Source organism: Hypanus sabinus, chromosome 30, assembly GCF_030144855.1.
Source record: "Hypanus sabinus isolate sHypSab1 chromosome 30, sHypSab1.hap1, whole genome shotgun sequence".
NCBI classification, from domain to species: domain Eukaryota; kingdom Metazoa; phylum Chordata; class Chondrichthyes; order Myliobatiformes; family Dasyatidae; genus Hypanus; species Hypanus sabinus.
Window position 1 is genome coordinate 25,599,890 of NC_082735.1, and position 22,502 is coordinate 25,622,391.

The 22,502-nt window shown below is 41.4% G+C and overlaps 1 protein-coding gene across 4 annotated transcripts; it reads right to left on the reverse strand.

Moving 5' to 3' along the window:
* Positions 1-1,578: 1,578 nt before the first annotated feature.
* On the reverse strand, positions 1,579-19,737 carry LOC132383466 (zinc finger and BTB domain-containing protein 8A-like). 4 transcript variants are annotated; one of them, XM_059954451.1, is made up of 4 exons: positions 18,808-19,737; positions 5,526-6,465; positions 4,574-4,752; positions 1,579-3,745 (listed from the first exon to the last, which is right to left on the reverse strand). In XM_059954451.1, exons 2-4 carry the CDS (start codon positions 6,427-6,429, stop codon positions 3,416-3,418), a joined length of 1,413 nt encoding a protein of 470 aa, XP_059810434.1. In that variant the 5' UTR covers positions 6,430-6,465; positions 18,808-19,737; the 3' UTR covers positions 1,579-3,415. The 4 variants fall into 4 exon arrangements, with proteins under 4 accessions (XP_059810434.1, XP_059810432.1, XP_059810433.1 ...); XM_059954449.1 differs by lacking the exon at positions 18,808-19,737 and adding an exon at positions 8,217-8,286; XM_059954450.1 differs by lacking the exon at positions 18,808-19,737 and adding an exon at positions 7,295-8,094.
* Between the last annotated feature and the right edge of the window lie 2,765 nt (positions 19,738-22,502).

A 22,502-nucleotide genomic window follows, 5' to 3' on the forward strand; every position in this document is an offset into this window, starting at 1 on the left:
CTTCAAGAGCACCGAGATCCATTTCCAATACATTGTTCTGCTCCTTGCTGTTTTACCCAAGGTATTTTTTGATTTGTGATTAGCAGTGAGGTTGATCATCTAGAATTGCAGCCTGATCTAAATCAACTGGGAAGGTGGGCTAAGGAACAGTAGCTGGAATTTAACTTGGACACGTGATGGATGTTGCAATGTTGGAAAGCTAAACCTGGGCAGGACTTGCACAGTAAATAAAGGGCTCTGGAGAACGTTGTAGAACAGAGACACCTAGGAATATATATCTTCATAGTTCCCTGAAAGTCATACCCTAGACAGGCTGGTGTGGAAGGCATTTGGTACACATGCCTTCATTAGCCAGGGCACTAAGCACAAGAGTTGGGATGTCATGTTACAGCACGGCAAGACTTCGCTGAGATGACACTTGGGATATTTTGTGCAATTATGGTTGTCTAGCTACAAGGATGTCACTAAGCTGGAAAGGATGCAGAAAAGATTCACAAGGGTGTTACCAGAACTGGAGAACCTGAGTTTATGAGGAGTGACTGCAGCGTTTTTCCTCGAGGGTCGGACTCTGAGGGATGACCTCACAGAGGTATAAAAGTTAATGAGAGGCAAAAATGAGATGAGTGGTTGCTAAACATAGATTTAAGGTGAGATGGGAGAAATTTCAGGGGACAAGGAGCAAATTCTTCACAAAGAAACTGGTATGTGGAACAAGAAGTGGTAGAGGCAGATACAGTTCCAGTTCCACTGCTTAAAAGACATTTCAACAGGTACACAGATGGGAAATTTTTAGAGGGATATGGGCTAAATACGTCAAAAAAGACAATTTCAGATAGGCAACTTACTTGGTGTGGATGAGTTGGGCTGAAGGACCTGTTTCTGACCAGTACAACACTATGGCTAAAATAGTACAGATGGCCCATTAATAAAAATATAGCAGCCATTTTTGTTATTTTCATTGTTACATAATATCTTCAATGCTATACAATTCAAAGAATTTCTCAAAGGTGCAATTCAACAAAAATCAGAATATGCTAACTTGATCAAAGAAACAGATTTTCAAATGGATCTTCAAGGAGGAAGTTAGGGAGCACAGGAATTGGAGGAGCAAAAAGAAAGGAAATGCCAGAAAATTTGGAGAATAAATTTCAGATTATAATAGTGTGGTGAACAAAAATGAAGACAAAAAACATACCAAGAAATCAGAGCAACAAAGTTTCCTAGGCAGTGCTTGAGGAGGGGTCAAAGTGAGTTGAGGATGTTGCAAAGATAAGATAGTGATATTTACAGTAAAGTTTCATTGTTTAATAGATGTTATTTATAATTATCAATTTATAATAGGTCTCATTGCTCCACAGCACTAGCCTTCTTTCAGCGGACTGGAGAAGCACACAAAGTTATGAATCAATGTGTACATCAAATTCATACAAGCATGAGATCTGTTAAAAACCTAGGGTACTATTACAGCACTAAATACTGTGCATCAAAAGATTTGACACCTTATTGGACACAATGAACTGAAGCTTCAAAACAGAAGTTACAACTTGTCTAAAATAAGGTATGGATCAATCCACAATAGTCAATTCTGCTGTATTTAATATACCACCATGAAACACATTGTTCCAGTAACAGATGCACTCTGTAGAAAAAATATATATTTTTAAACATAGAATTACTCACTTTTTAAAGTGACGGCATATGTTTTTGTAAACCTGTATATAAAAATAATCTGGACATGCAATTTGGGTATGATTTAAAATCATTATTGGTTTTAAGTATTACAGGTTCAATTATCAAAATCACTTAGAATACATTACCCAATCCAAAAAAGAAATAATTAGCTGACAACAATTCTCAGAGCAGTCAGAATATAAAAACAACATTACAATAGAACAAGTTTAACAGTTCTGGCACAAGATCAAATTCCAATAAACATTAATATACAGTATATACAAATTGTTTATTGCACTATCATACATCTTGACCATGACATTTTAAAACTACAATCACTTAAAACTTATCTATTCATCCTCTTTTCCCAAGAAGCTCAATGAATTGGAACCTCTTTGTCCAAAGAATATTTAATATTTAATACAAAACATATATCCATCAGACCCCAGGGTCATGGGAGGCATCCAGTGAGTTAGCAGGCATTCCAGATGTGTGCTCTAAATGTTACCCGACTGGACACTCAATTTCAAAGCAAAGCATGAAGTCAGAGCAACAATTTGTAACAGTCTTCTACACCTAGAGCAGGAGATGGTGGAAATACCATTGGATCTGTTAATAACTTGAACATGAATAATATGAGCAGGAATATTGACTACCTGTATGGTAATTAAGGCAAACAGAATATCAATGTTGTGGGTTTAAATTCAAGTTATTAGGGTATGGGTATAAACATTATATTTGTTCTTTCAAAGTAAGTTTTACAAATTTCCAGACATCTTAACATAAGAGCTCACGCTTCTTTATTGAAGAAGCATCTGTCCAAGAATGAAAATTATTTACTATAACAAACTCAGGTGCAAAAGCAGGTAATACTACATGAATTCAATTATCCAAGAGACAAATATTGATTATGCTAAGCAAAAATGCCAGCAGGTGATGAGCGTATGCCGGAATCAAATGATGATTTGATAATAATACACAACTAAAATGAAAGTTACCTAAAAATAACTTCAGTCTTAAAATAAATTAGGTAAAATATTAATGGATAAATAAAATGGTTCTGCCTGCAGCACTATTTCCCCAAGTTGGAATTAACATGATAATTAAATCGCCCTTTGTCTTAACACAGCATTTTAACATTTTTAAAACAATCCAAACCTATGGATTCTAAATTTTTGTTCATGTATGAATCTGTGACGTCTGGTTATAAGCATGCAATTTGAAGTCCTTTCTGAGCATAAAAATGAGTTGTGTGTAGAAGTATATTGAACAGGATCACAGATGTGTTTCAATACAGAAGGCCACTTAACATATCATGCCAATGTGACATACTCATGTGACAGTGAGTATCTGAGCATTATGTATAATTACTATTCTACAACAGAAAACAATATGTTTCTTCAAATCTAATCTTGAGGATCCATCTTCTCTTTAACATGTTGTCAAAAAGGTTCTTGACTATGACTTAATCTTTGTGGTTTTAAATACTTACACAACAGTCCTCATACACCACTTTAAAACAATGTTTTGCATTAGTAACTCAATACTTTGAATCATCTCACCTTTATTATGCAGAAATGAGAAACTAAAAAGTTGTTATTAACATTTTAAAAGGCAAATAAATGTACAAGGTGTTGGAACCTCTCTTTATAACCCCTCAGTAACATTTGTAATTTTCTATCCTTATAAAAAAGCTCCAGTACAGGATGTCCCCTCAGGCTCTCTTCTCAGTTTTATCATAAACTTACACTTGCTCATCTGAATCATCCAAAATTTCTTCTACCACATTAACTTTGTTGCTCCCTGGATCTTCTCCTCCTGAACTCAAGATCTCTGTGTCGCCTTGAGGCTCTGCAGAAATCCAGTTAGATTCTTTGTTAATTTCCTGAAATTCCATATCATTGTCTGCGTGTGCATCCAAGTCGATAGGCTCATCATCGTGACCTGAATTCATTGGATTTGTACAGCTGTTGCACAACCCAAATGACCTGCCATCGTGCTGCACAATTTTGGCTGCAATGCCGGTAAGTGCCTTCCTGCAAACTTTGCAAATAGCCTTCCTGGACACATGGATCTGGAAAAAGTTCAAAAAACACAAAGACATGAATGAAACAAAAACGGAAGGCACAATACTGTTACTAACTGAAATAGAACTTAATGCTCTTGATTAAAAAGCAAAGTGCTGGAGGAACTCAGTGGGCCAGGCAGCATCCGCAGAGGGAAATGGACTGTTGACATTTTGGGTCACGATCTTTCATCTAGGTCATTGCTCTTGATAATTGCAGAGCTAATAAGACAAGTTATCAATGTTGAGAAGGAGAATAAAATGATGAATTCAATAACAAGATTAACACAAAGCCATTTAACATGCAAGCAAAAAGCACCAACTAACAAAATCAAGACTCATTAGTAATGCAAGTTCACCCACACTTCATAGAATCATAGAAAAGTTCAGCACAGAAACTGTGGTATGTCAGAATGTTTCACGGTTTACAATGTACAGTATATAGAAACACAACTGTGACTGACACACAATGGCAGAAACTTCAGGGTGGAGGAAAGGTGGAACTTCTATAGTTTTAGATTTTTTTTGTCATATATTGCCATTAAATCAATGGATGTTAACATTAGATCAGGGTACGCAACTTTCCTCTTAATTTATCAGTAACAAGGAAGAAACCGCAAAAATAGATAAGGCATGCCAAGAGTTCCAGATTAATATTTGATGTTACCCAAGTGACAATGCCAGTGTGTACCAGCTGATGTTCCTGCCAGGTGCACCATATTATTCACGTTATTTTTCAACAATTTGTTCAAGATTAGGATAAGCACAAGGTTGAGCTCCCATGTCTACTGCCAAGATAATTGTTAACTTAAGTAAACATCGAGACTTCACACTCACAGTCATGTGGTGACTGCGGAGGTGCTCAAGTCGTGTGAATCTCTTCCCACAGGAACCACAAGGAAATGGTCTCTCCCCTGTATGTGATCGAAGATGTCGCTTCAAGTCAGATTTCCGCTTCACTGTATGTGTACAGAAAGGGCACTTGAATCTCATCTTTGGTAATATATTGCAGTCTCCTTTGGAAAAAAAAATGTAGATGTTTAAACAAAATGTAAAATATTTGGAATTCTAAATCTGCACATATCCAGGTGAGACAATGCAATACACTTGTGAATTATGACTACAGAACATTCGTAATAGATTTTAAGCAGTTGAAAATCTAGGGAAGCTTAAGACCTGACGAGGAAACCATTATTCTTGTCAAAATGTATCAAAGTATGTAGCAACTTAACTGTTTTCCTTTCTGTACAATTCCTCCTTAAAGCTTAATATTGGGCAAGTGCTTATATTTCCTGTCTCCTCACTTCCTGATCCATCCTCATTTTATATTATTCCTCTCCTTGCTGTGTCTAATTTCTACAGGGCTGAGTGAGTTGCTAGCTCGACACTCAACCCAGCACAGACTGAAAGCATGCAAGGAGCTGGCCGGATTCGAACCACTCACCTCAAAGTCTGGTGCTGATGCCACTTCACCACAGGCCAGCTCTTAAAGCTATTTATTTGATTAAATAACACTTCTGTAAAAGCCATGAAATCTAATTGTGTGTTAATTTGTGTTTTACATGCTATACAAATAGAAACAGTTGCAGCTGTAAACAAAAATCAATTGTAATGGACAACAGTGTCTTTCAAACAAATGGCTATGTACAACCAGACATGAATGCATTTCAATTGTTTTAATGCCTCAGGTTAGTAAAGCAACAGATTAAAAAATTTACAGTAAGGTAATGAGATACCCAGATGGTATCCCAATGGTTTGCCTCCACCTTTGGCATTAAAGAAAGCTTACCTGTGCTCTCTCCATTCCAGTCACCTACAACTTCCACAATTGTAGGCACTGGAGGATACCAATCTTCTGCCTTTCGATCTCTCCCTTGAGAAGGTTGCTGGACTGTGTCAGTGTTCCTTTGTGGCAGAGACAGCCCATCTGCCTGATGCCTGAAGTGATAATTCACAAGCGGGCCAATTGGCTCAGAACCCACTATTCTCTTCTCATGATCCTGGGGTTCTGTGTTTATGTGTTCAGACGTTCTTGCACCCAAACTGCACAAGCCATTGCCTTTGTGAACAGCAACTTCCTGGGGCGTTTTGTCATTGGCAAAAGGCATCGGCAATTGGTCTCTGGGGCAGGGGAGGTTTGAAGCTGCCTGATGAAAGTTGAAATTTCTCCAGGAATGTCCAACAGTACCTCCCAAATCAGAGTTCTTCTGAGTGTGACCAGAGTTCATCTCTAGACCACGGCTGCCTGAATACAAGGGTGGTGCTTCCCCACATTTCATTTCACTATTACTGGAATGTCTTAAGTATCTCTCTTTTTCACTTATGTCTAGGGATGATTTGATGAAGCTCTTGCAGACATTAATCACATCTGTCATTTGCAGGAAGCTGGCAGCTGACATCACATCGATCACGTTTTGGCTTGTGAGGGACAGCCGCCCTGAGTAGATGAAATCCAAAATAATTGTAAATGCATCTGCAGAGAAGACGTCGAATGTGGCTACGGCGGGCTGCCCCACATCCTGGGCGTTATGAAGCAGCAGCATACGGAAGTACCCACTGCTGGCAAACAGGATGTTACGGTGACCCTTAAAGACTCTGCCCTCCACAATTATGCTGCAGTCACAAAACATTTCCTGCTTACGCTGCTCGTTTAGCTGTTGGAATAAATGGGCTTGGTGTGAGGAGATCTCCATTTTGAGAGCTGCCTGGGGGGTGGGGGTTACATCAGTCTGAAAATGACATGAAAAATATTATTTTGCTTAAAGTATAATCACCAAGTCAAATATATATCAATTAATCTCAAACAAGTCAATGTAGCAATTAAAAGGGCTTTGTGTGTGTGAGTTTTTTTACAGTTTTAAATCAACTAATGCAGGATTTAATACAAATTTAAAATACATATTTATAATAAAATCAAAACAACCAAAGTGCAAATGAGATCATACTCATTCCAACCCTACACTAAGATCTGAATACCATTGCCCAAAAACAAAGATTTCAAATGGTAATTGAACACCCATTTGAAGACCAAACATTTGTAAATTTATAGGTGGAGGGAGGGGGATTGCAACTGCAGATTGAATAAATGAGCCCAAATTTAGAGAAATAAGAGGTGAATGTATTGAAATATTTAAGACTGGGGATGAGTGGTGTTAAGTGGGAAAACAGCCAAGGTCAAAGTTCAAATCAATTTTAATTACTGACTCAGCAAGCTCAAGAGGCTGTGTCTGTGCAAAGAAAATGAATCTCAGGGGTGTATTTGGTGACATACATGTACTTTAATAAATAAAAATTACTTGGAACTTTAAAATAGCAAGTTAAAACAGCATTTTTCCTATGATAATAAACTTGAACTGTTCTTTGCTTTTCCATGGGTGACCATACCTTAACTAGTCTTGAACACGCTCTCTGAAAACCGGTTGCTGTTAATGCCAACTTTCTGTCACTTAAAACTTGCCTTTTTATTGGCCAAATCACCGCATTCACAAAACAAAAAAAAAGGCAGAAACACTTAAATAGGCTACGTCAAAAGATAAAGTTTGACATCACATTCCAGACCTGCTGCGTCCAGCATTGCCCGTTTCCAGCATCCGCAGTTATGTATATATTTTAAACTTTCAAGTTATGAAACCATTTTACGCGATTTGATCATCTCTGGTCTGTGAACCACACTTGGTACATTCAGCGGAGTGAACGGTGCTATACAAGTGCAGGCAGATGTTGGCCTAGCAGGGCACAGGTGACGGGCAGAAAGACAGTGGTTGGGTAGAGACGACTCCAATGGGTTGCAAGTTCCCGACCCCAACTTCTAATCTTGGCTGGAAGAAAATGTATGGCGAGTACTTCGTTAAAGAAACAGCCTCCACATCTCCCTTGATATTTACTCATTAGGAATTCCAAATGATGCCCGTAACGTGGAGAGATAAAGGATTTTTATTTGATATCCAAACATTACACCACCTCCTCCCTCAATACGGAACTCGAGCAGAGCGTGGCAGCTCTGGACAGGCAGACCCGTTTGTCCTGTGCGGCTCCAGACTACGCACGATTTCTCCACGAGGTTCAAATGGCAGGCTAGTCAAAAAAAAAAGCTGGGGGGGGGGGTGTAGCAAGAGAGAAGAATGGACGGGTTTAATCCACCCGCTCTCAGCCCTGCGAAGGTAAATAATCGCCCGTGCGCAGGACCTGGCCACACCCGGGCGGACTAAACCCGGCGCAGCCACGGGGACGGGGACGGGGAGAGCAGGGAAGCAGCGGGCGGGCTAGCATGCCCCAGAAAAACCAGACTAATCCCGTTTGACAGAAATGCCCGTCTCCCAGTGCGTGGTGGTGGGGGTCGCTTGCTCCGTACGCGGGTGACAACATGCCGCCCGGCCACCCGCTGCCTTCAATCAGTTCGCTGCTCATCCCGTTATCTATCGAGAGCCCAGCCGGTCACGGTCAGTTAGAGCGAAGAAATAAAACCCCGAATCCCCCTTACCCAGGATAAATGTCGGTCTCCACCCGGTTCGACCCGGACGTGCTTTTAACGCCCGGATTTACACCCGGAGGCACTTACAACTGAAGTATTACAAACCACCAAAGCGCATTTTTTCCCATCGCCTTTACCTGTATTTTCCAACTTATCGGGTTTTTTTTTAAAAAAAAAACGTTTTCTTGGAATATCAGTCAGCATCGTCTGCGGACCCAGAAGGCGTTCGAGCAAAATCAGGAAGTTCGGCCCGTCGAGTCTGATCCACCACTCAGTCATGACTGATTTATTTTTCCCTCTCAGCCTTCTCACCGTAACCTTTGGCGCCCTTACAAATAAGAACCTATCACCCTCCAGCAAACCTTCCCACCTTTTTATTGTAGCACGAATTTCACCTCCCCCACCACCTCTGCCCCCAGCCTCTTACCTCTTCTCCCCCTGGTCCCCCCCTCCTTCCATTTCTCCTATGGTCCACTCTCCTCTCCTTTCAGATTCCTTCCTCTCCAGCTGGCCCTTTACTTTCCAACCCACCCGGCATCAACTATCACCATTCAGTTAGCCTCCTTCCCCTCCCCCCCACTTTGGTAATTCTGGCATCTTCCCCCTTCTTTCCATTCTGGAAGAAGGGTCTCAGCGGCAAACATTGACTGTCTAGTCATCTGCATAGATGCTGCCTGACCTGCTGAGCTCCTCCAGGAGAGCGAGAGATAGAGAGGGAGGGAGGTGGGGGGGGGGGAGAGGGGGAGGGAGAGAGAGAGAGAAAGAGAGAAGGGGAGAGAGAGAGAAGGGGAGAGAGAGGAGAGAGCTCGTGCGTGTTGCTTTGGCTTTCCAGCATCTGCAGACTTTTTGTTTTTTTAAATATACTCAGTGGCTTGGCCTCCACAGCCTTCTGTGGCAATGAATTCCACAAATTTGCCAGCCTCTGGCTAAAAAAATTAAAGAAGCAGTGGAGACTACCTCAGTAAATATATTTAAGACAAGGTTGGATAGATTTTTGTATAGTAGGGGAATTAAGGGTTATGGCAAGCAGGTGGAGATGAGTCCATGGTCAGATCAGCCATGATCTTATTGAATGGCGGAGCAGGCTCGACGGGCCAGATGGCCGACTCCTGCTCCTATTTCTTATGTTCCTATTCCTTATCTCTGTTCTGAAGGTACGTCCTTGTACCGTGAGACTGTGCCTGTAATTGGAAACATCACCTCCATGTTCGCTATCCATGCCTTTCAACATCTGGTACGTTTCAATGAGAACCCCCCCACCCCCATTCTAATAGACTCCAGTGAGTGCAGGCCCAGGCCCATCAAACGGTCCTCACGTTAACCTTTCATTCCCGAGGTCATCCTCATGAACCTCCTCTGGATCCTTTCCTCGATATGGGGTCACTTTACATTGCAGAGAAGAGGGCTCTTCCTCTGACATAACTGGTGCTCTCGTGCAGGGTCGCAAAGTAACAGACTACTGACCAGCGGACACTGAACAAGCTCTGAGCAGTTCCTACATAGTATACACTCGTTACTGGATAGCAATCAGGCAGAGGGTATCCGGTCACACACTGACTTGCGTCTTGCAGATGATGGAAAGATACCGGGGTGACACACAAAGGTTGATTGATAAGTTCGTGGCCTAGGGTACGAACTTAGGTCTAGGTAGAAAACCTAGCACATTTATTTTTCAACATAGTCCCCTCCTACATTTACACACTTAGTCCAGCGGTCGAGGAGCATTTGGATCTTGGACCTCCAGGAAGTGTCCACAGCAGAGGTGATCGATAAGTTCGTGGCCTGAGGTAGAAGGAGGTGAGTTATACAGCTCTCGTTACATGCACATGCAGGTCACCTCTTTGAGTGATTATGCAGAAAGTTTGAAGTTAATAAACTCATCAGGGGTGATTGATAAGGTCGTGGCCTAAGGTAGAAGGAGATGAGTTATTAACTTAAAACTTCCTGCATAATTACTCAAAGAGTTGATCTGCATAACTTATCTCCTTCTACCTCAGGCCACGAGCTTATCAACCACCCCTGCTGTGGACACTTTCTAGAGGTCCAAGATCCGTATGCTCCACGACCGCTGGACTAAGTGTGTAAATGTAAGAGGGGACTATGTAGAAAAATAAATGTGCTAGGTTTTCTAAAATTGACTCGTTCTACCTTAGGCCACAAAAGTATCAATCACTCCTCATAATCTCTCCAGTCTCTCTTGTAACTGCACCATGCTGCCAATTCACATTAGGCCATGTGCTGTCTTAATATCAACAGCAGTTACTTGCCCCTACTGTGGGAGTTCAACTTTAATCTACATTTGGACCAAGTGTGTACTGAGGTGTGGAGCCAACTGGTCCTAAGAGGAACTGCTCACAAACACCGTCCTTGCCTTCTGTCACTTTGAGAGTAGGCTACTCAGGCAGTTATTGCTCAGCCTATCCTTTGTGAATCAGATGCATCCCACCAATTTCCCTGTGTTGCAGCTGTTTGATAGCGCTGCCGGAGCTCAGCAGTTTCATAATGACAGCTTTTGGGTTTCCAACTTTTGCTATAACCAGTACTCTCACCCTCTCTCTGCAGTACAGTAAAATTAAATAGTCTGGCTTTTGTGATGGGGGGGAGGGGAAAAAGTCACACAGCTTGGAAAAAGACCCTTCATCTCATTGACTTCACACTAGCTATCGAGCACTCATTACCATGATGAAGGGCCTCAGCCCAGGACGTCGACTGTTTATTCCCTGTCTGACCTGCTGAGTTCCTTCAGCATTTTATAAGGTGTTACTCATTAAACCTAATCTACTGCCATTTCCATTTTACTTTCCAATCGTTCCTATCAACGTCTTTTCAAGTTCTACCTGTCAACTACGTATCAGGGGCAATTTACAGTGGTCAATTTAAAGCCTGCACAAGATTGAGATGTAGGAAGATACCTAGTCACTGGCGGGCAATCCACATGATCACAGGAAGAACATGCAAGCTCCACTTAGGTCAGGATTGAACACAGGGTGCTGGAGCTGCCATACTACTGTGGTTCCTGTCACACCACACTGCAACGCCATGTTCACGTCTCTGTGTTCTATTAAAATACATTGGCGCAATGACCGATCTCAATATTTTGGTGTTTTTATAGTTAAGGATTAATTATAATGAGACAAGATGGACTCCACTATAAAGAACACTACAACAGAGAAACAGGTCCTTCTGCCCATCTGGTCCATGCCTGCCTGGTTTTCTGCCTAGTCTATCTACCTGCATCTGGACCATAGCCCTCCATACTCTTCTCATCTATATAGCTATCCAAAGTTCCCTTAAATATAATTATTAGACCTGCATCCACCACTTCCACTGGCAGCTCGTTCCAAGTTCACACCACTCTGAGTGAAGAAGTTCCCCCTCAGATTCCCATTAAATGTCTCACCCTGAACCTGATCTCTAATTCTAGTCTTACCCAATGTGAGGGGGAAAAGTATGTATGCATTCAATCTATCCAAACACCTCTATAAAATCTCCCCTCATTCTCCTGCACTCCAGGGAATAAAGTCCTAACCCTATTCAACCTTTCCCAGTAACTCAGCCTCAAGTCTTGGCAACATTCTTTGTACTCCTTCAAGATTTTTATTAACTTTCCTGTAGGCAGGTGTACAGAGCCACACAAAAAACTTTAAATCTGGCCTCACTAACATCTTACACAACATCCCAAGTCCTGTACTCATTGCCCTGATTCATAAAGGCCAATATGCTAAAAGCTTTCTTTATCACTCTATTGACCCATGACACCACTTTCAAAGAATTATGGATTTGTATTCCCAGATTGCTTTATTCTGCCACATACCTCACTGCCCTGCCATTCACTATGCAAATCTTACCCTGGTTTGACCTCCCACAGTGCAACACCTCATGATTCTCTGCATTAAATTCCATCTGCCATTTTCTCAGCTTTGATGGCCTTCCTTGCTGTCCACGACATCATGGCATCACCTGCAAATCTGCTGTTCCAGTTCACCACATTATCATCTAACTTATTAATTAGACTCAGCACAAACCCCTGCAGCACACCACCAGTCACGGGCCTCCAAAAGTTATCCAAAACTATCCACTTTTGTGTTCAAATTTATTGTTCACAAATCCACACATCAACAAATTTTTTTTTGATTGGAAAGGCTTCAGCAAGACAATAACTTTCCTTTAACTTCATGTCCAAATCATTTTACACTATTATATAAATGGCTTCAACTTCAGACAAGTTTAGATTTATTATACCACATGTAAGGTACTCTATATTCTTCTGCCATACAATACTTAACTTTTCCTTCCACAATTCCTAACTTTCTCCAAGTCTGTCGCGATGTTTATCAATACCTCCATATTTTGGAAGGGTTTTCCAATTTCTTCTCCTTTCAAATGATTATCTGGCTACTTTTCCCACATGAATAAACATTAATGTAATCTAATGTCACTATGAAATTTTTGATATTCTGTGTAACAAATAACAACAGAGCGATTTTAGACAATAGACAATAGTTGCAGAAGTAGACCATTTGGCCCCTCGAGTCTGCACCGCCATTCTGAGATCATGGCTGATCATTCACTATCAATACCCAGTCCCTGCCTTGACCCCGTATCCCTTCATACCCCTATCCATCAGATATCTATCTAGCTCCTTCTTGAAAGCATCCAGAGAATTGGCCTCCACCGTCTTCTGAGGCAGTGCATTCCACACCTCCACAACTCTCTGGGAGAAGAAGTTCTTCCTCAACTCTGTTTTAAATAACTGACCTCTTATTCTCAATCCATGCCCTCTGGTACTGGACTCTCCCAACATCTGGAACATATTTCCTGCCTCAATCCTATCAAATCCTTTAATTATCTTAAACGCTTCAATCAGATCCCCTCTCAATCTCCTCAATTCCAGTGTGTACAAGCCCAATCTCTCCAATTTCTCTGCGTAAGACAGCCCTGCCATCCCAGGAATCAACCTAGTGAATCTATGCTGCACTTCCTCAATTGCCAGAATGTCCTTCCTCAAACCTGGAGACCAAAACTGTACACAATATTCCAGGTGTGGTCTCACCAGGGCCCTGTACAAATGCAAAAGGACATCCTTGCTCTTGTACTCAATCCCCCTTGTAATAAAGGCCAACATTCCATTTGCCCTCTTCACTGCCTGTTGCACTTGCTCATTCACCTTCATTGACTGATGAACTAGGACTCCTAGGTCTCTTTGCATTTCTCCCTTACCTAACTCTACACCGTTCAGACAATACTCTGCCCTCTTGTACCTGCTTCCAAAGTGGATAACTTCACATTTATTCACATTGAATGACATCTGCCAAGTATCTGCCCACTCACCCAGCCTATCCAAGTCTCCCTGTATTCTCCTAATGTCCTCTTCGCATGTCACACTGCCACCCAGTTTAGTATCGTCAGCAAACTTGCTGATATAGTTTTCAATGCCCTCATCTAAATCGTTGACATAAATCGTAAAGAGCTGTGGTCCCAATACAGAGCCCTGTGGTACCCCACGAGTCACCTCCAGCCAGTCCGAGAAACACTCATTCACTGCTACCCTTTGCTTTCTATCTGCCAACCAGTTTTCTATCCACGTTGAAACCCTGCCCCCAATGCCATGAGCTGTGATTTTACTCACCAATCTCCTATGTGGCACCTTATCGAATGCCTTCTGAAAATCTAGGGTCACAACATCCACTGGCTTACCTTCGTCTAACATCCCTGTTACACCCTCAAAAAACTCCAACAGATTAGTCAAGCATGATTTGCCCTTGGTAAATCCATGCTGGCTCGGCCTAATCCTATTACTGCCATCAAGATGTGCCACTATTTCGTCCTTAATAATGGACTCAAGCATCTTCCCCACGACTGACGTTAGGCTAACAGGGCGATAGTTCTCTGTTTTCTCCTTCCCTCCCTTCTTGAAAAGTGGAATAACATTAGCCACTCTCCAATCTTCAGGAACTGATCCTGAATCTAAGGAACATTGGAAAATGATTATCAATGCATCCGCAATTTCCTGAGCCACCTCTTTTAGAACCCTTGGATGCAGACCATCTGGACCCGGGGATTTATTAGCCTTCAGTCCTATCAGTCTACTCATCACAGTTTCTTTCCTAATGTCAATCTGTTTCAATTCCTCTGATATCTTATGACCCTGGCCCATCCATACATCTGGGAGATTGCTTGTGTCCTCCCTGGTGAAGACAGATCTAAAGTACGCATTAAATTCTGTTGCCATTTCCCTGTTTCCCATAACAATTTCTTCCAATTCATTCTTCAAGGGGCCAACATTGTTCTTAACTATCTTCTTTCTCTTCACATAGCTAAAAAAGCTTTTGCTATCCCCTTTTATATTCCTGGCTAGACTGAGCTCATACCTGATTTTTTCTCTCCTTATTGCTTTTTTAGTTAAGATCTGCTGTTCCTTAAAACTTTCCCAATCATCTGTATTCCCACTCATCTTAGCCCTGTCATACTTCTTTTTCTTTAATGCTATACAATCTCTGACTTCCTTTGTCAACCACTGTGGCCCCTTCCCCCTCTTTGAATCCTTCCTTCTCATTGGAATGAACTGCATTTGCATCTTTTGTATTATCCCCAAGAATATCTGCCACTGCTGATCCACTGTCTTTCCTGCCAGGGCATCCGCTCATTTAACTTTGGCCAGCTCTTCCCTCATGGCTCCATAGTCTCCTTTATTTAATTGCAACACTGACACCTCTGATCTGCCCCTATCCCTCTCAAATTGTAGATAAAAACTTATCATGTTATGATCACTACTTCCTAATGGCTCCTTTATTTCAAGAACACTTATCAATTCCTGTTCATTACACATCACCAAGTCCAAAATAGCCTCGTTCCTGGTTGGCTCAAGCACAAGCTGTTCCAAAAATACATCCCTTAGACACTCCACAAACTCCCTATCCTGGGGTCCAGCACCTACCTGATTCTCCCAGTTCACCTGCATGTTGAAATCTCCCATAACGACTGCATTACCTTTAGCACATGCCAATGTTAACTCCCTAATCAACTTGTACCCAATATCCACGCTACTGTTTGGGGGCCTGTACACAACACCCATTAGGGTCTTTTTACCCTTACTGTTCCTCAGCTCAATCCACACAGACTCTACTTCCCCTGTTCCCAAGTCACCTCTTGCTAAGGACTGAATCTCATTCCTCACCAACAGGGCCACCCCACCCCCCCTTCCCATATTTCTGTCTCTACGATAGCACGTATACCCTGGTACACTCAATTCCCAGGTCTGATCCCCTTGCAGCCATGTCTCCGTTATCCCAACAATATCGTAGTTCCCCATTTTCATCTGAGCTTCAAGCTCATCTGTCTTATTTCTGACACTACGCGCATTCAAGTATAGAATTCTTAGCCCATTCCTCCTCTCTTTGCTTAAAACACTGTCTATTGTACCTAACCCAGCTCCTTGAACTTCCATCGGGCTAATTGCACCTTGAATTTTGATGACCTTCTCAAGATCACCCAAACCTTCTACACATTTAACCCCATGCTCCTTCTAGCCAACCCTCTGTACATGTAGCTTTTCCAACACATGTTCTGTCTCACCTTTCTCCTTTACACAATTAATATTTGGGAAACGTGTATTCCCCACCTGTCCCTTATCCTTCATCATATCATCTTCTCTCGTAATCTGGATCCCTGCCCCCTGCACATCTAGTTTAAACCCCCCCGAGCAGCACTGGCAAACATTCCTGCAAGAATGTTAGTACCCCTCCAGTTCAGATGTAGACCGTCCCTTCGAAACAGATCCCAATGTCCCTGGAACAAAGACCAATTATCCAAAAACCTGAACCCATCCTTCTTGCACCATGCTCTCAGCCTCGTATTAACGTGCATAATCATTCTATTCTTCTCCTCACTCGCACGTGGCACAGGTAGCAATCCCGAGATTGTCACCCTGGAGGTCCTGCCTTGCAGCTTCCCTCCTAATTCCCTGAACTCTCTAAGCAAGACCCCCTCACTTACCTTACCTACATCGTTGGTCCCTACATGGACCACTACATCTGGGTTCATGCCCTCGTTCTCAAGAATAGCCTGCACCCGATCTGAGATGTCCTGGACCCTGGCACCAGGGAGGCAACATACCATCCGAGACTCCCGATCTGCCCCACAAAATCCCCTATCTGCCCCCCTGACTATAGAATCCCCTAAAACTATCACTCTCTTCTCTTCCTTCCTCCCCTTCCTAGTTGAGGGTTCAACCTCTGTGCCAGAGGCAGGACCACTACAACTCATTCCTGGTAGGTCATCCCCATCAACAGTATCCAGTACGGTATACTTATTGTTAATGGGAATGGCCACAGGGGTGCTCTGCTCTCTCTGCCTGCTCCCCCTGCCTCTCTGGACTGTCACCCATCTGTCTACTTCTTGGATTTTTGGTGTGACTACCTCCTGATAACTCCTATCTATCTCTGCCTCTGCCTCCCGAATGATCCGTAGTTCATCCAGCTCCCGCTCCAACTCCCTAACTCGGGCTGATAGGAGCTGCAGCTGGACGCACCTTTTGCAGGTGTGGTCATCAGGGACAACTGTGTTGACCCTGACTTCCCACATACTGCATACGGAGCACACCACTGCTCTGACTGTCTCCCCCATACCTGAACTGGATTAATAGAATAAGTCTAAAAAGCACCGAGTGACCTTACCATCTACCCCTCAGCGAGCAATCACACAGGCTTACCGAAGTCCCCTTACGCCGAAGCCCACTTAGCCAAAGCCCAGGACACTGCTTCCACGGACTCCCCACTTAGCCAAAGCCCAGGACACTGCTTCCACGGACTCCCCACTTAGCCAAAGCCCAGGACTCTGCTCCCACGGACTCCCCACTTAGCCAAAGCCCAGGACTCTGCTTCCACGGACTCCCCACTTAGCCAAAGCCCAGGACTCTGCTTCCACGGACTCCCCACTTAGCCAAAGCCCAGGACTCTGCTTCCACGGACTCCCCACTTAGCCAAAGCCCAGGACTCTGCTTCCACGGACTCCCCACTTAGCCAAAGCCCAGGACTCTGCTTCCACGGACTCCCCACTTAGCCAAAGCCCAGGACTCTGCTCCCACGGACTCCCCACTTAGCCAAAGCCCAGGACTCTGCTTCCACGGACTCCCCACTTAGCCAAAGCCCAGGACTCTGCTTCCACGGACTCCCCACTTAGCCAAAGCCCAGGACTCTGCTTCCACGGACTCCCCACTTAGCCAAAGCCCAGGACTCTGCTTCCACGGACTCCCCACTTAGCCAAAGCCCAGGACTCTGCTTCCACGGACTCCACTGCCCGCTCTGAAAAGAAGTCCTGCCTTTTAAAGTGCGCGCTCGACGCTGACGTCACTCGCACCTGCGCAGTTCTCCCTCCTCCACAGGTATTGCCCAGGTAGGCTTAAATCCTACCTACAATGGTCGAATTCTCTGAGCTCCCAGCTGAATCACAAGCTGTAACTTCCTCCCGATTTTATGATATAGAAGAGTAAGAAATCCATTTACTCCCACACCCTTGAGTTAGAATGGAGAGAAACTCCTTTCAAATAAATTTTAAATATCTTAGGAGCTTTTCAAATTATATCCCCAAAGGGTTAATCAGAGCAGCAGCTTTAAATCGACTCAGTAGATTAATAGTTAAACACTGCAGCCTATTTTTTAGTATCTTGCAGTATTTACAACAATCAGAGCATCTGTCACACTATTAAGACAAGCATTGATCTGAGATACAAAACTCTAATTAATAACTGCTTCCTGGTGCAATGTATTGTCCAATTATCCAAATTATTCATGACTTAATGATCTTAAAAGGTTAGGTAAGATCAACAGGTTAACATTCTTGACCATTGTTAGGGCATTTCTGCAAATTCTACAGTATCCAAGAATAATAATTATAACAAATTTTAAAACAAATTTATTATCTCAGAATGGCCAGGGACAAAAGAAATAGTGGTGGTTGGAAGGAAATTTGGGTATGTCTGTAATAACTGTGGATGTCATCTCCTTTCCCTTCTCAATGGGGAAACAGAGCACCTATTCCTTTTGTGGTTGAGGTAATTTATTACCTTAAGTCCAACATTCAGTGTTCTGGGGATGATATATTCTTGGGAAGGGGACACAAGGCTTAGCTGCCAGACTGAACAGAAAATCCCCATTTTGGAAAATCTATAAAGAACACTGCTCTTCCATTTCTTAAGAATATTGGATGAGGATGCTCAAGGGTTCTAAATCGTTTAACATATCAAAAAAAAAACATATTAAAAATACTGCATGTCAGTTGCTGCAATTAACCATTTAGTGAGAAGCATGTAGCAAACAGACTGTTTAAAAAAAACTATTTTTTCCTTATTTTTAAAGAAAATAAGCTTAAAGTTGACTTGTGTCTATAAAGTAAAGCAGCTTAACAATTCAGTCTGGAATTCATCTCATTAAAGAGCTTAGTCTAGTTATTAGATTAGAAAAGTTTGAATGAGGGCAGATATATAGTACATCATATCCAGTGAAAATCACAATCTACAGATTACGTGGATAAATGACAAGGTACTCCAACCATTTGAACGCCGTAAAATTTGTAGCAAAAAGTTGAAGATAAAATTGCTTACCAGCTCCAGATGGGACTAATTTAGATGGGAATCTTGGTTGGCTGTTTTCGAGATGTTTCATTATGTCTGCCATTGAGTTTACCCCAATTTCCCATGATCCAAAATTGGCTGCATCATGTCTGAATAATACGAAATATCTTAACTATATACAAAATGAAAATGCATTTTAATAATTGTAATAGAGGTACATGGCTACAATGTAGCTGATCTTCTAAGCACTAGGTCACATTTATTTTGGTTATTTAGATTATAGAAACAAAGATGTCCATGTTGCACAAAAGATACCAGTTTTTTTTTCCAGCTGACATTTGAAGTAGTTAACAGAAATTTAAATTTAGAAGTCAGAAACTGCCATATTGTTGAATGATCATAAAATACTTGAATTTACAATTCCATTGCACCTACTGGCACATTGACGCCAACAATGTCCACAAGGTCACAATCTATGAAATTCAGCACCGAAGCACCAAAAACAGATGGTCCACTAAGATGTGAAGGATGAAAAAAGATCTTTTCTTTAAGGAAATAGGAAAACACATTCAAAAACAGGTACACATTAAAAAAATGAGTCGCCATCGAGTCACGTTAGTATCCTATACATTGCAGAGTTGCCACCAGCTTCAGTCTTTTTCTCTTGACGAGTCATGTGGGAATCTACTGCAGTTGAAAGATACAAACTCCAAACTTAAGATGTACAACGTAGAATTACTGTTTGTGTAGGCAAGACTGTAGTGGGCATCAAATTTGCTAATCAGTGTAGAGTTGAAAATGTAATCCCATTTAAATGCACTTTTCCTTTCAGGGGAAAAGTCTAGACCAAAGAAGTGACACAGGATTTTGGGTGGAACAGTTTTGCAAAAGAGAACAGAGGGATAGGGAGTTACCGAACTGTTGGGGGAAGAGATAAAATATAAAAAAAGAACGGGCATTTCATGCAAATATCTTAGTGGCTACCATAAAACAGCAACTGTAGAGAGAAGCTGGGAAGTTGCCTAATGAATATTCTAGTCAAAAATATGAAATATTGAAGTATGTGATCCTAAAGGTGGGGAAAAAGGGTTCAAAAGTGGCCAATAATTGAACCAAAAGTAAAATCCTTTCAGATAATCATCAGTTACCAAGTTTCTGAATCTCATGTGTGGGAGTAATAGTTTTCAGAATGACTAATCAGAGGCATAAATTCTATTCCTCCTCCAGAAGACTCTAACATGGGAGGTTGAGGAAAATTAATCCATTCATTTTTTTTAAAATATTCCTACTTGTCAGTACAAATATTGCAATTCCAAAAACAGTTCTGCTATTATGAAATGTACCTTTGCATTAATTCTGCACTTGGAACCTATACAAATTGTACAGTCTCTTGATCATTTTTTAAAGACAGCGCCCTCTTTTGCGAGGAGGTTAAGGTACACCTTAAAATTTAAAGAGCATTCAAAAAGGATATTAATCACCTTGTACATATCTCTAAATTTTATAATGTTATCCAATGAGATTGAAAGTACTTGAATTGTGGAGTGGGGCTGTGTTCTTTTATTGTACTATTCATAGCAACTGAAACATCAAACACAATTTGTAGTTATATTACCTTTAACATAGCAAAATACTCAAAAGTAAAATTTGACACCAAACCACAAAAGGAGATACCAGAGTCTGAGCAAAAGTTTAATTGTAAACATAAGTTTTAAGGAATAAAGAAAAGCTGGGTGATTTAGAGTTGGTATTCAAGTAGTTATAACTTTGGCAGGAGACTGCCATTAATGTTTTGATATTTCAATTTGAGGATCAAAAAGTCAAAAGTGGAGGTACAAAGATTTCTCAGTGGTTGTGGAGCTGAAGAGGTTTATGAGAATTAGAGACAAGGTCATACACTGTAAGGATTTGAAAACACAAGATTTTTTTAAAAAATTGAGCCATTGCTTAACAGGGAGCCAATGTTACTCAATAACCACAGATCAACGGGGTGATACCCATCTTCTTTACAGTATGCTTTCCCTTCAGCTCACACGTTTGTGCATAACACAACAATCATTACCGACTTTTAATGGATTTCACTGCAAACAATTTTATTCATAAACAAGTATTTTTATGCTGTGGCATATTCCCTCCTATAGGGAGAGACTGGATTGAGATTACTATAAGGTTAGCAATAATCTTATTAAAGACAGTAGCAAAGGCCTGTCCTCCCCACTCCTTCTTTATTCCTTACAGTTGACCACAAGAATTATCCATTTGTTACGGATACGTCAACAACACGATGCTGTTGGGAGTTGATCCTTTTCACGCCTTGTGGCGCATCAGGCGGCATTTCTTGCCATTGCCGTACGAGGTTTTTTTATGAGGCTGAGTTGCTAGGAGCCGGCCGGATTCGAACTTGGGATCTTTTGCCTCAAAGTCTGGTGCTGATGCCACCACGCCACCAGCCTGCTTAACAGCACTATTACTGAACAGTATTATGCATCAATTTGTACTTCAAACTGAAAACATTGTAGAAAATTGTACAGGAAATCTAAATTTTTTTGTTATAAAGCAACAAGCTTAATTAATAAAAATTCTTCAGAAAGCTTTCAAGCTGTATTGATTCGAAGTGCGAATGGAATTTCTTGGATACACCATGGAACAACATATGGGTTCATTACCGGTAAAGATCCATTTACTCTGCACCAGCACGAGGGAAATTTCTCTCCAGATCTAGAGTCTTACATTTTGAACTGATTGCTAGTAACTAACCTAATATGCATCTATTTGCTCCCCTGGTAACATTATTATAACAAGTGTAGGTGTAGATTAAAAATTTGTTTTCATCCACATACTCAAGTTTCCACTTGACTCTGCCAGCAGAGTGGGCAATTTCATTGGTTTCATATGTTGGTGGTTTGATTCTAAACTTGATTAGATCACCTATTCAATAGCACAACTTCCCTCACATCATCTGTACACAAATAAAGCTGCATAAATGACCCATAATTTATTGGCCATGTAGTCACATTTACTATCAATGGAAACAGTTAGTTGAGAGATAAATTCCATTTCTCTAGGCTGGATTTAATATCCAGGTGCCTGAATTTAAAGATTACCAACTTACTTGATCAAATTTCCTCTCAATGCAAAACAGGTAAAAAAAAAGACCAGTTAAACTAAATGAATTTATTATTATCATCACTGGAGTCCATCCAAACCATTCCAGCTTCTAGCAAGCTACACTATCAACCCACCCCCACACCCCTTGAAGTGGCCTGCAGATTAAATACTAAAATCAATCCACAAATGTGGATTATATCTTCAGTTCTGGGATCCTACCCTCAAACCTCTCCATTCTTCTGTTTCTTTCCTTCTTAAGCAAGGAAAAAGTATCAAGCAAGTTTTCATTTTTCCTCACTTAGTATCTCATTATGCAGTGTGGTGTCAAATTTTGTTCGTTAACATTACCATGAAGCTTGCTGAGATCCTTTGGTACGTCAAAAGCCTTATTAATAACAATTTTGTGTCACAAATAAATTTGTGTTGATAAATAACAGGTAAAAATTTACAAAATAGGTTTTTGCACATGTACTATGGGGAGAGAATATATTTGAACCCATAGCATTGGGGTTGGGGGGACAAAGGAACATACTATCATTCTTTTTCTTCATATTCCAAGATTAGTGCAGCATGATTAAAAGATTCTCTGTACCTAATCAAAGAACATTAGACTCATC